Source organism: Strigops habroptila, chromosome 15 (genome assembly GCF_004027225.2).
Source record: "Strigops habroptila isolate Jane chromosome 15, bStrHab1.2.pri, whole genome shotgun sequence".
NCBI lineage: Eukaryota > Metazoa > Chordata > Aves > Psittaciformes > Psittacidae > Strigops > Strigops habroptila.
In genome coordinates, this window is record NC_044291.2 from 6,088,200 (window position 1) to 6,101,993 (window position 13,794).

A 13,794-nucleotide genomic window follows, 5' to 3' on the forward strand; every position below is an offset into this window, starting at 1 on the left:
GTGCAGCTTGCTGTGCTGTACTAAGTATATCGGGTCGTTTTCAATTTGAGTTCTCCAAATTGATTCATAACTGGTGTCTGTTGGTAGCGGAGCAAGCAAACTTGCAGCTCTTCTCTAGATGGTATGCTCCCCTGGAAAGGGGGCATTCCCTGTTGCCGCTACTGGTTTTTGCCTAACTGCCCCTTTACGTGTAGTATCTGGTGTTTCAGCTGAATACTGGAGTGAAAAAATAACCCAAATACATTGGCAAGGCTGGCAGTAATCCCTCAGCTATCACAAGTGAAAAACCACTATGCTGTCTTGCAGAACCGATATGCAGTATGTCGTAGTGATTAAAACAAGTGCAAAATACTTATTGCTTTCAGATGGTAAAGACCACCCACTTGTAAGATCCCTCCTCAGCAATTTTACATAATGTTATATTATTGCACTAATATGCTTTTTTGGTCCTGGAGCAAAGCACAGCTTTGAGTCAGAAGGCACCCGGATTCCCACATACAAGTTTAGAAAGATACTAATAAACAGAAATGTTTTCCTTTTATTTAATTAGAATAGTTTTTTCTAGTATGAGTGTTTTGTAAACGATCTGCAACTAACAATTAGTAAAAGGAAATCAGCAGAAATTTAAATCTGTCTTAACTGAGTTGAATTAATAAAGCCTTAAACCTCTATAAAACCTTTGATCATGCTCCTGTTGTTAATAAAGCAAGTGCATTAGATTAATATAAACCCTCTGGAAGCTATTGCTATTTGTAACATAGCCCAGGCTCTGTTTAGTGTTTAAGAAATTATTTTGATTAGACTGTACATTCAGTGAAAGTACTGGAAAGTCAAAGCTGGTAGGTATGGACTGAGTCTCAGGAACAAGGACACAACCATCTCTCCAGCAGACTGGAGGCAGACATGTTGGGAAAGGATGCCCTCGCTTCCCAGAGCCCTTTGCCTTTTGCTTTGGCCAACTTTTACACTCCTTCCCAGCGAGGGAATACCCCTCCTGGAGGGAGCAGTGCTACAGCCCATGTTGGGTGCTGCAGAAACCCTCCCTGTAGGAGCGTGGGGACTCAGGAGTCTCACCAGCTGAGTAGCCAAGGCAGCAGGAGGTAGGGCTTACAGGACTCCCTCCACTGGAGTACATTCACTCTGAGAATGTGATGATAAAAAGTCTTAGAAGTTTCCATTTTTAATGCAGGAGAGGGAGGGCAAGAGATTAAGCATAAATCTGATCCCCAGAGGAAGCAAGCATCGTGTTCGAGTCAGTTGTGACCTCCCGTCACTTATCACACTGGGCACCTGGTATCTCTAAAGAAGTGATCGCTATCAGCCTGACCTGTGAAAGACGATGCTGAGTTTGGGACTGATAACAGATTCTTTTGAAAAAGACTCTTAGAAATGGTAACATCGAGTAACAGTTAAATGTACTTTAATTCCTTCAAACAGAAGGATATCTTGAAGGTACATCAGAGAAATTATTTCATTGATTTCAGTCTCTTTAAAAGAAAAAAATCATGGCTTCAAAATTCAGGAACAGTATCCAATAAACAAAGTACTATCGTTGTGCACCTGGCTTAGTGTGGTACAAAGAGAAGCTTACAGATTCAAATGATGGCATAAATGACTGAGCAATCCATTCAGATAATGCTTGTTTACAGGGACAAAAACTATCTTGACAAGTATGAATAAGCACACAGATCATCTGTTTAAAAAAAACCCAAACCTTTCTAACTGTATTTACACACATGGATGTATTTGCTTTCCTTTGACACTAGAAATTACAGACAAAAGATTCCAGATTATAGCAATTAAACTTCAAACAAAAATAACCTTTTGAGTCATTCAAGTCATACAGCCCCAGAACAGTAGCTTCAATCTTTATTAAACTGCTGCCAACTCTATAGTCTAACCCTGGAAATTCAGGCCAGAAAGGCTGAATTCAGCTTCCACCTGTAACAGATTTCAGTTGGCAGCATTAACTGGATGTGAGGAGCAAAAAGAGAAGTGGGGAATTAATAAGATACAGACATGTAATAAGAATGAATCTCCCACTTTTATCCAAGGTGAAAGTCTTTAAATGCTCTTAATATGCATATACAAATTAAATGAAGTAAAAATGGACACCCATTACACATTCAGCCAAATTAGACATTAAGTGAACAGTCAGAGCACATGATGGCCATCTGTAGTATTTCTTCAGCATTGCAGAGAAATGTGTTAATCCCTACTCGTGTCTTCCAGTGCTAGAAAAAAATTACACTTAAATAATGGTTTATTCTTTTAGCACATTAGTTTACTCTGTAGCCATTGTCAGGAGTAAAACCTTAAGTTTCTCAGGCAATTCAGTATTATCAGTACAGTAGCAAGTGTTTTGGCAACCTGTAAATCCTAAAGATTTAGGCAATCTGAGAAGAAAAGAAAAATCCCAGTAGTAGCATTTAATTATCCAGACTTCTCATTTCTTGTTCATGGCTTTCACTTTACAGAACCTGAAGCTTTGATTACTTTCAAAACAGTTTTTAGAGGTTTTCTGCTCATAACCAACAGGAGTGTAACAATGGTACAGTATTTTTCCTAAAGCATGAAAAAGACCTGGAAAAGATGATTTTCCTTGAAGAACTACAGTTAGGACTATATAACGATTAAGTAACGAGGCATCATGGCAAGAAATAGCACATCGACCCTCTACCACAACAGCAAACGGTTTCCAACCTTACAACAAAAAAGAATCAAAGAATTAAAACTTCAGAGAGTTCATAGGTTTGGTTCCTTCTCTCTCTAGACGGTAAGAAACCATTACTGATTAATAATCATCTTTACCCTGCAAGCAGGATCAGGGCAGAAGCTTTTGTTGAGATGGACTAAAGTAAATGGTTGCCTTATTTTTGCATTGCTCACATGCAGACTGGATGTTTTATTGTCTCTGATAACTGGATTAAATTCAAGCTGGACCAGACACTTACAGAATGTTTCCCCCACACATTATCCGGGCATGTCTGAAACAGAGATTGATTTTGTTCTAAGTGTATTCTCAAGCATCAAAAATGCTGAATTTGACGATAGCAAATTCTGTGAGGAAAAGGAATCAGAGAATATAACAGCAAGTCTTCCCAGAAGACAGTCTTTTCTACACATCCAAAGAGAACTAGCTGTTTGAATTTTAGATTAGCTGATACAACATTTTCTTTTAAATATTTCAAAAGCACAGCATGTTAAAACAACTTTCATTACACTTTGTGGAATATCAGTACCAACAACCTCTATGTGAAATTGTTACAAGCTACTTAAATGCAGTCTCTTAACATGAGGAAGAGTACAGTAGATCTAAAGCATATATACATGCTGCTACCAAGGAAAGAAAGCAGTCAAGTAGCAACTTTTTTTAAACAAGCTTTGCTAAGAATCTTGCTCTTTGAAATAGCCCCAAAATTAGTTTACACTTAAGATTTATTTTCAACTGAGAAAATTTACAAAAACACCCGAATCTTATTGTAAGACCCCTTGGTCTTTTTATTCTGAGCTTGCATGGTATCTTTATGCAAACTGATTTACTCGAGATACAGTACTGCAAGTTACTACTTCAAATAGCTAATAATCAAGTGGTTTTCCCTCTTGCGAAACACAGCTATAAACCTCTGTCTTCACACAAGGCATATGCCCCTGCAGCCCTGTCTTACAGAGTTTGGCAATTCAAGAACTGGAGTGTGCAGCAGGAACTATCAAATGAAACATTTCACAAGGATTCAAACAGTGGCAACTAAATGACCTGATCATCAGTTCACACAACCACAAGGTTGCATTGAACTACATCAATACTGACCAAATGCCCCCCAAAATGCCAAGAAACAAGAAACTACAAACAAGTTCAAAACAGAGGATTAGAACTGTTTCTTTCAGTGAAGACCAACCAGTCCCTTTGTGTACACATTTAGTTTTATTGTAACAAAGCAACTTGTACACTTTAACGTTTAAAACTGAGCATCTTTCTTTCCTTTCCAGTGAAACAAAAAAAAAAAAAAAAAAGAAAAAAAAAAGAATTTAAAAATAAACAAGAACAAAATTACAATAGAGAAATGTCAATTCCAAATAAGATCCTACAGGTTCTGCTGATTCTCCATCAAGTGGCAGGGCTCAAAGTCATCATTAGGAGAAGATTTTATTTTAAAAGTGTCATCTTAAACTGCAAGGATGTTTGTTAAACATCACAATTAAACATGCCAAAGGAGAAGAAGCCATGTTGTCAAAATGCCCACGTAACCCACCCCAACATCTGAAACCCACCCAGCTCACCTTCTAGAACCCCAGTTTTTTATTTTATTTATTATTTTTTTTTAGCTTTTTCTTTTTTTTAAACAAGAGAAAGTAGACAGATACATGTTGGTAAATGCTAACTGTCCATATTCACATAGAGACACAGTGTAATCTCTGAGCCCAATATACAGAGAAAGAAGGAAAAAAGCTAGATTCTATGCACTACTACACAGGGGCCTAGCACTCTTCAGCTTCCAGCAGAGTGAAGGGAGCAGAAGGTTTTCTTTTTTCCCACAGAACATGGTGTGTTGATTCCATAAACAGTTTTTTTTTTTAGTTTTGAGACAGAAAGGGATAAAAATGAACTTGAAACAGAAACTGGTAGATTCTTTTCCACTGTATTCTGCTCAAGGTATTTCCCCCAAAAATAAAGTGTGAACCATGGTGTAGAGGAGAGAAAAAGAGACCTCAAGAGAACAAGGCGACTGAGCACAAGAAAAAAAAGACAGCAACTTGCTCCCAGGGACTGGATTAAAATTAAAAAGGTAAAAAGGGGGTTTGGAATCCATCAGTGTTCAATTAGTCATCTTCTCCTTCATCCTCCTGTTGAAAGATAAGCAACAATTAAACAAATCTAGTCACTAAACTTCAGAGAGCACGAACTTTCAAACGCAGTAACCACAACTGGTTTACTACCCTACAGACTACAGTCCTACAGTGTTACTCATAGCATACTGTCTGATGATCACTCCTTTCCTCTTCACTAAGGAGTAGTAACACTTGCCATGAGCACCCACCTACACAGAAATAAGTTAATAACTGGATGTCCCAGTGAAAGAGACACCGGGTCTGGAAAACTGTGACTTAGAATCACTACAAACACGTAAGTTTAAGACTTACAAAGTGAAGAGGTCTTCCCCCTCCCCCAGTTTTAGACTCTGAAGAGTAATATATTTTAGATATATTAGTGCTAAATTTCAGGTTAAATATAGCACTTTCAGATGCTAAATTCCAGGTTAAATAATAACCCAGCAGTCTGGTGCCCACAACAATCCTCCTGTCTCAATGTGAGGAGTTTTTTGGCTGCTGAAACTCAGAGACACCACACCCAATTACGAGAAACAAAGACCTTCTAAACTTGAAGTTATCAACCCCCTGAATGCTGTCCCTGGAATACCACTTGCTACTGAAGGAAATTTCTAATTCCTGAGCCTGACAGAGAGCCTTTGCTAAGCTGCCCATAAGCAGAAATAAACCAAAGGTGGGAGGATGACAGAACTGGATGCACCAACAAAAGCTATTTACAAGTAAAGCCTTGCTAGAATGTTCACTAAGAATTTTGTTATGCTCATATGCTAGTTCTTCTAAAGCACCTCCCTTACAAATTTCCTAAACCAACTTATTTTCACTGTCATATGCACAAACATACTTATTACACTGAAACCACTCCACAAGTTAATGTAGTAGTAGTTCTACTTTTCCCCTCTAAACTCCTTGTCAGCAATTGTACAAAGAAAAACTTTTACCTTTGTCACAAGGGCTCAGTATTCTGACAAGATCCCCCATAAGCTGCTTTAGATTCTCAAACACCAGAGCTAGAAGGTGTAAGGGGTAAGATTACTCACCTCTCCTTCCTCTCCCTCATCATCGTCTTCATCTTCCTCCCCCTCATCTTCATCTCCTTCTTCGTCAATATCCTCTAATCCTTCTTCCTCTTCATCATCATCATCATCCTCCTCTCCCTCCCCTTCCTCATCATCCATATCAGGAACCTTAAAGACACGTATGCACCATTAACTACAGTGATCAAATTCACTTACACGGTGCTATTACGGGTATGGATCAACAGCTCTGTGCTGTACTTACCAAGTAGTACTGCAAAGGATTTGGCCAGATGTCATCCTTGATGACTTCTCCTAACTCATCAGCCCCTGCATCAGAGTGATCGGTGAACCAGGTGAAAAAGCTTTCTGGCTCTTCATGCTGCCTCTTCCTACTGGCTTTGTTCTGTGTCTGGCTTGACCGTTTTGTCAGATCCTGAAAAGAAAGTCAAGAAGTTCCATAAAAAAGTGGTCTTTACATGGCTTGATTTTTACTTTTAAATAACATCATTTAGAAAGGTACTTGCGTAAACAGCCACAAGAAGTCACTTACTATTCCCTCTTTCAGGAAAAAGTCATTAAGAAACATCTGGAACCCAAACAACTCACAGAAAAAGACACTACATTTTTCATGAACATGAGAAAACAGTAAAACCGCCTGTTCCTTTCAATGGCCTCCACAGAAATACTGAAAATTCACAAGATCTTGCATTTGATTTATGTTCCTCTATCATAGGGAAGCACAAGCCTGACAAGTGTTTAATGACATGCTGAACTTCTTTAAAGATCTCACAATGGCTAAACGCTGTGACTACTACATGATTTAAGAAACACTCAGTCTCCACACCTCTATCTCAAGTTAAAGACAGAGCTTAAAGAACTGCCCAGCCTTCTTACCCTAAGATTTCGTGCTTTGAAGTCTTCAGGCCATTCTTTGTAGTAAGTGAAAAGAGACAAAAAAGCCCCACACAAACCACTAAAACACATGGTCAGAAGAACATACGTGGGTCCTGTATCTCCCACCTCACCCCAGAAGTTTAGTGAGTTTGCAACAATCTTTTTGTTAAGATAGAAATTCCTATCTGCTATTTAAATCCACTCTTTCTTTGATCATGTGCTAACTCCAAACTTCTAGTATTCATTTTCTTGATAGAATCACAACATTTATAGGTTTAGACTGTTTAATGAAGGAGGATATCAGAATTCACACTGATTTGGTAGTATGTTGTAAAGATCATTCAGCCAGTTTGTACTGGGCTGTAAGTTCTTGTACAAGAGGCAAAGTTCTAGTTCTCAACGAAAAAAGCTTTAGTTTTCTTCTCAGTCTGGGGGTGACAAAACAAGCAGCAACTTAACTGCAACCCTCAGTTCTGCTTTTAAATATTCAGTTCACAATTTTCAGAATAACATGAAAGTGCTCATAACTGTTACAGAAACTAACTACAGCAAATTAATCACACGTGAAAACTGTCTGGATGAAAGATACAGCCACATTATTGTGTGGCAGCAACTTCTACAAAGATGCAGTGTCTGGAAATGAAGTTGAGGAAATAAAGAGAATAAAATCAAATCACATACCACTATCTGACCCCTCATAACCCTGCTAGCTTGGAATTCCTTATTTAATAGTTATCTTAAGCAAACAACGAAACACGTCTAGATTCATGCCAGAGAGAGACAAGCTAATGCAGTTGTTAATCTCTCCATCTGGTCATGCTTGTACTTTCACTGCTCAGCTGAGCAAGAGAATTCACAACAGATCTCCACGTCAATGGGGTAATTCCAAACCCTGCAAGATAGGCAGGAACTATGGATGTAGAGAAGTGAAAATGGGATTGAGAGAGGAAGAAAGGGAGGACAAGGCATCTTCAATACAAAACTAGTAAAAAGAACATACTTGAAGTGATGGTATCACACAGAGCAGCAATCCTCTCTCCCAGATACATACCTTCCCAGATTTCCATTTGATCTCAGTTGATTTTGAAGAAGGGTCTCCACTTTCATTGAGGTGAAACTCTTTGGAGAGAACTTTATTTTCGAAGTATGGATTCTCATCAAAATACTGTGGAGTTGAAAGCAAAGAGTTAGAACCCACATCATGTGAATACACGTGCCAAGTCCCGGTACTTGGCACAACCTAGTATTAACTGGGTGACTAAAGAGATTAAGTTCCAAACTATAACCCAATATGCAAGTACATAAAAACCAGCAGAAAAATCACAAATGAAGGCATTCTTTAAAGTACTTACAAAATCTATTCTGTAACCTGATTTGATGTCTTCAAATTCTGTCACCTCAACTCTGGTCAAATAATGCAGTGCTTCCTCATCTTCTTCTCCCAGCAGTGCAGATACTAAAGACAGAATTAGGAATCCCACATTAACAAAGGTATAAAAGATGTATCATGGATATCATGTAGGTGAAATACAGGGAATTGATAGTAAGAAAGATTTGAAACACAGCACATCTGTCCAAGCCAACTTCTTGCAGCCCACTGTTTTCAGGTTACCAGCCAACAGACTATTGGCATTTATGTGATTTATATTTGCTGAGGTCAAACCATGATATTTCCTTGTTGTAGTTCAATTTTAAGAAGCAAGAAGAGCTCTCTGCATACATCTACCCTTCTCTCAAATAGATTTTCACATGTCACTCACCAACCTACAAGCAGTCTACAAACGTTTTGTAGAAACACTCAGTTTATTGTCAGGAGCTCACCTCCAATTTAAAAATTAACAAAACCACTAAAACTAGATCTATTTTTAGTTTTTTTTTAAGGGCCCAATTAACTAGAAAAAAAAACAAACAAAAAAACCAACCCCCAAAAAAAACCCCAAACAAAAAAAAAACCACACAAAACAAAAACCCAAAACCCAGGAAACTTGTCATTTGAAACGCAAAAAGAAAACCACAACAGGATTTTAGTGACCAAGATGCTCCTTTGATCAACAAGTGCAAGAAATAAAAAGCTTATAAAATGTACTCTAGGACAAGGAGGAAGTGTTTTCATACGAAACAGGCTTCTGTTGAAAAGTATGCCCAGCAAGAATTCTAGAAGAGCCTCGAGAGCTGAAAGACACTCACATCACCAGCAAGAACACACTGAATTTACAGAAAAAGAGGGTTTTTAAGAAGATACCTTGTGGGTGGTTGACAAATGTTGTTACCCAGAAGTTTGGGATTTTGGCGATCAATTCTGACCTCTTCTGGAAGAATGGTTGGCGGAGTTTGTTGTATTTCTGTTCTACTTTCAAAATTTCCTCACTGGCTTGTTCATTCAGTCTGTAAGAGAAAGAGCCACATTAACCACAAGAGCCAGAACTGAAATTTAAAGCCACATTGTCAATAGTTAGCTAAAAAACAACTAGGTTTGATTAGACTAGTCTGCCATATTCAACAGATGAGGCATCTAAAACAAAAAAAGAGAGGCCCTAAGCCCATAAGGACTATTCAGAAACACACTACCAGAAGCAATCTCACTGATCTTAATGAAACATTCTTAATACATCCTATGTTCTGCAGCATGATATGAGGGACAGACCCTTATTCATGCAAAGCAAAGTAGTATTTTACCTCTTACACATTTTGATTGCAAAAGACAAAGATAGGTCAAACACACAACACTATCACCTGCTCTTTATAAGTTTTGGACAAGCAAGCAAGCTCCAGCAAAGCAATTCTGCACCCACACAAGTAACATCTGAAGGTGCAATGTTTAATTGGGTTTGGCTCAAAAAAAGAGCCTCAATAATGCAACAGCTTCACGTGGCCAAAGCCTCAGTGATCACCTGCAGTCTTTGTAGAACAGCATGCATGGAGATAAGATCCAGGCAAATACCAACACTGAACCCACAGAGAGTTTTGGCACATGGAACTAATGTTTTGGGGACATTTTCTAAGCAAATGAATACATAAGTTTTTAAAAGTATAATAAAAGCTAACTTTTCAAACACACTTTTGGTTCCACTTACAAACATAAAAACACTTTTGCAAAAGAGCATACACATGAACTTGAAAACCCAAAGAAAATAAATTTCTAGTATCAAAACCATCACAATTAATTTTAAGTTTTAAGCTCAAGATCTACCTTTTAAAATATCCCCAATGAAACAAGACCTCAGGATTCTTGTTCAGTTCTTTTATCACACACAAACACCTCTCACATCTAATCAAGTCACCACACAAGCGTATCTTGGCAGAATTTAAACACAGTGAGAACTACCATCGAGTAGCTTTCTTTACTAAATACTTTGACTTTTGAAAGTTACACTTCAATTTCTACTAAAACACTGTAAAACTTTGTTCATCTTTACCTGTCTATTTCATTCTGTACTTCATCAATGTGTTCGATTGCTTCCTGTTGCTCTTTTTCTGAAAAAACAAATGAAAATGCATCAAAATCCCTTCATTCGAGTCTAACAAATCACCCGGGGTTTTGCTTAAGGCCTTTTCTAATAATCTACTTCTGAATTACACGGATATTTCTACTAAATGTCATAAGTGATACAAGCACTTAAAGCTTCAGCTACTTCCAGGGCGCGCTACAGCTGAAGCACAGAAAAGTTGGATGAAACAGCACTCGGAGAGAGTTCACCCTTAGAAATCCCAGTTCACATTCCCCTACATGGCTTTACAACTCAGCTTCAATGAGAAGTCGATCACGACACATAAATAACAATTTCATTAAAAAGCCTTAAGCCATATCTGCTAAAACAAACCCATTTGAAAGAACGTTAAATAATTTAGAGAGGCCAGAAAAATCAATAGAACGGGAACACACCGCCTTCTAAAAGCTGACAAGAAACGTTCGAAAGGACGGTTACCAGCAAAAAACCCTTCAAAGCCACCGTTTACCGGGATTTTCTCACCGGAACGTCCCCTCCACAGAGCCTGGTAGAGCCCCGCTTTTCAGGAGCACTGTTTACCTACCGCGCTGGGAGATGAATGACCGGCCGCGGGAAGTCGCGGGAGCGGTGCAGCACGCTCACTCCTCCCCCGGTAAGTATCCCGCGCGGCTCAGCCCGCGTTAGGGGACAGTTCGCTCCAGTGGACGCGCTGCTCCCCCCCTGCCCACGGCGGAGAGGCGGCCGCGGACGGAAAGCACGTGTGTGACCGGCGCTGGCAGCGGGCGCCACACCGCAGGGAGCGACGGCGGGTTTGATGGAAGGAGGAAGGAGAGCGCTGCGCCCTTCCCGCGGCGGCGGCCGCCGGGAGGAAAACCCACGGCGCGGCGACCTTTAAAAATCCCAGAGCTGCCGCGATCGCACGTGGGGGCCGGCGCGGGCGGCTCCATCGCCGCCCGAGCACCGCGTGGCTCCCCGGGCGGGCAGGCCCCGCTCCATCCCCGCGCGGCGGGGCAGCACCACGCGGCCGCGGCGGCGCCGAGACCAGGAGGCGGCGAAGCATCATGGCGGCGGCGGCGGAGCACAATGAGGCTCCGCGGATGCTGCTCCGGGAGGGGGAGCGGGGGGGGGTCCCGCTGCTCCGCCAAGGCCGCAGCGCCCCCCGCCCGGCCCCGCCTGCGCCCGTGGGGAAGGAGGCCGGGCCGGGGAGCAGAGACAAAAGGGCGCTAACATGGCCTCCTCCTGCCGCTGCTGGGGCCTGCACATCCGCCCGGCCGACCCCGCGCTCTTCCCGCCTCCGGCCCGGCCGCGGCCCGTGTGGCTGGGGAAAATGGCGGTCGGTGCGGCGCGGTGCGAGGCGGAGGCCGCGGCGGCTGCCGCCATTCCCTTCCCGCCCCCGGCGCGGCCTCACCTGAGGTCTCGTCGGCCCCATCGTGGTTGGAGTTCAGCTCCTTCTTACTGACTTTGGCCGCCGGCGCCGACATGTTGGTGGCTGCGGAGCGGAGCGCGGAGGGAGGGGGGCTGTAACGGGACTGAGCGGGGGGGAGGGGAGGGGGGCCGGGCACAGACTCCTCCTGCTGCTGCTGCCACCGCCGCTCTGGCTCCCTCCGCCGCCGCCGGGGCGCTCCGGCCTCCTCCGCCCGGACCTGGGGCTCCCAGAGAGCAGGGGGCGGCAGCGGCGCTCGCTCTGCCTCACGCTCTCCACAGCCAGCACCACCACCACCGCCGCCTCCTCCTGCTGCTGCTGGCGAGGGGCGGGCAGCGCGGCGCGCATGCGCAGCAACCCCCCCTCCGGGGCACTGGAGGGGAGGGGAGAGGCGGGGGGGGGAGTACGGCGGCCGCAGCGCGCAGGCGCACCAAGCCCCCCTACGGGGTGCTAGGCAGCGGGCGGCAAGATGCGCAGGCGCGCTGCGCTCCCCTCCGAGAGTGAGGCTGAGCGCGCCGCTCCGCGCAGGCGTGAGCACCGCCTCCTCTCCGCGGGCGGCAGGCGCGCAGCCGCGGAGGCTCCGCTCTTTGGCTCCGCCCCCGTCGACCACCCCATGCCGGGCGCGCATTGGCTGCGCCGGGCGGCCTCGGAGGGAGCGGGAGGGGCGGGGCTCGGCGCGGAGACACAGAGGACGGCGCGAGAGGCGGGAGAAGGGCGGGGGCGCCCGCAGGTGTGCATGGCGCACGGGGACGGGACGGGGGGATGGCGCGAGGCGCATGCGCGCCGCTGCTCGGTGCTCGCGCGCCTCTCCTCAGAGCAGCCCTGTGAGGAGAAGGGGACAGGGACGGCAATCGATGGAGGGAGAAAAGGGGGCGTTTGGGACAAGCGATCTCCAAATAGGGGATCCCGAAATGGCTGCTGACGGCAGCGGTTGCGCTGCTGCCTGAGGGGGCCCCTCAGCACCAGCCCCTCGAGAGGCAGAGTGAGGTGAGGTCGCGTTTGCACAGGGACATGGCGATCCCCCGTCCTCCCTGACGACCCAAAGCAGTTAGTTCAGACGTTACGTTTTAAGAGCACAGAGGCCCTGTCAGTCACATGCCGCTATTGTGGGAGCACAGCTCTAGAAGGTCATAGAGCCCAACTGCCTGCCAGCACACCTGCCACTGCACCAAGAGCAAGCAGACTTTAAATAACCCTTTTTGTCCCTTTCCTGTCCACCTGTCATGGAAGAGAGCTCATTGCAGCTTCACAGCTACAGCTAGCTGTGCTTTGCTCTTAAAGTAACAGCTGAGCCACTCTATTCTATAAAAATACACAGCGTGTCATTCACTGATGAGTATTATGATACAGATCAGGCTAAGAAACAAGTAGAACTTTGGTGAAGTAGGAACTTGACTTTTGTGTCTGCTTTCCAGTCACACAGTATTACCATATTCTCCCTGCTTGTTTCCTTTTTTGTCTCTTCAAGTTGCCCTTCCAATGGACTTACTCAACAAGGCCAGGATTAGCTTCTGCTTCCTCAAAGATCTTAACTATAGTCTTCTGATTCCCGCTGCCACCTGTTGCTTCCAAATCCCAATGGCTTTTTCTTTTGTATTCTCAGCTGTCACTTCCTGCCAGCTATGTCCTTGCTTCCACTGCCACCTACAACGGCTGGTGCATGTCCACAATTTGTATTGAGCTTCCCCATGCACACAGCAGGAAAGAGGAGTTGCCATCCCTTAGTCCTCTGCTTTCACATACAGCAATGAGCTCTCTTTAACTGCTGGGCACAAAGGTAAGCAAAGCATCATAACTTTATAAATGCAAGATTATAAAATGCTTCCCAAGAAGGATGTCTCAAGGCCTTCCAAAAGCCTATCACAGTGAGGCAACATATTCTGTCTGCATCTCAAAGATCAATTAATACAGGTATCTTCAAATTCAGACAAGGTAAGTTCAAGTGTGTGGCTTGGTTTTCTTCCTTCTATTTCCCTTGAGTCTCTCTACAATGCAGTCGTATCTCTGTGATCTTTTTTTCTTCTTTTTTTCACCTGTAATTTACTATTATATTGTCTTTCTCTAAATTAGCCTTTAAAAGTCTATAATTTGAAAGTATGGGCCATAAGTTTGAAAGTTAGTTCCAAGCAGGAAGATGATCCAAGCAGCATCTGACTGCTCCCTACTAGAATCCCTTGTTTAG

The 13,794-nt window shown here is 43.6% G+C and overlaps 1 protein-coding gene across 1 annotated transcript; it reads right to left on the reverse strand.

The window, feature by feature from the left end:
• Window positions 1-3,906: 3,906 nt before the first annotated feature.
• On the reverse strand, window positions 3,907-12,058 carry SET (SET nuclear proto-oncogene). Its single transcript, XM_030507116.1, has 8 exons — window positions 11,598-12,058; window positions 10,157-10,214; window positions 8,983-9,125; window positions 8,093-8,196; window positions 7,792-7,905; window positions 6,109-6,279; window positions 5,868-6,014; window positions 3,907-4,845 (listed from the first exon to the last, which is right to left on the reverse strand). The coding sequence occupies exons 1-8, from the start codon at window positions 11,668-11,670 to the stop codon at window positions 4,822-4,824; spliced, it is 834 nt and encodes a 277-aa protein (XP_030362976.1). The 5' UTR covers window positions 11,671-12,058; the 3' UTR covers window positions 3,907-4,821.
• Window positions 12,059-13,794: the final 1,736 nt, after the last annotated feature.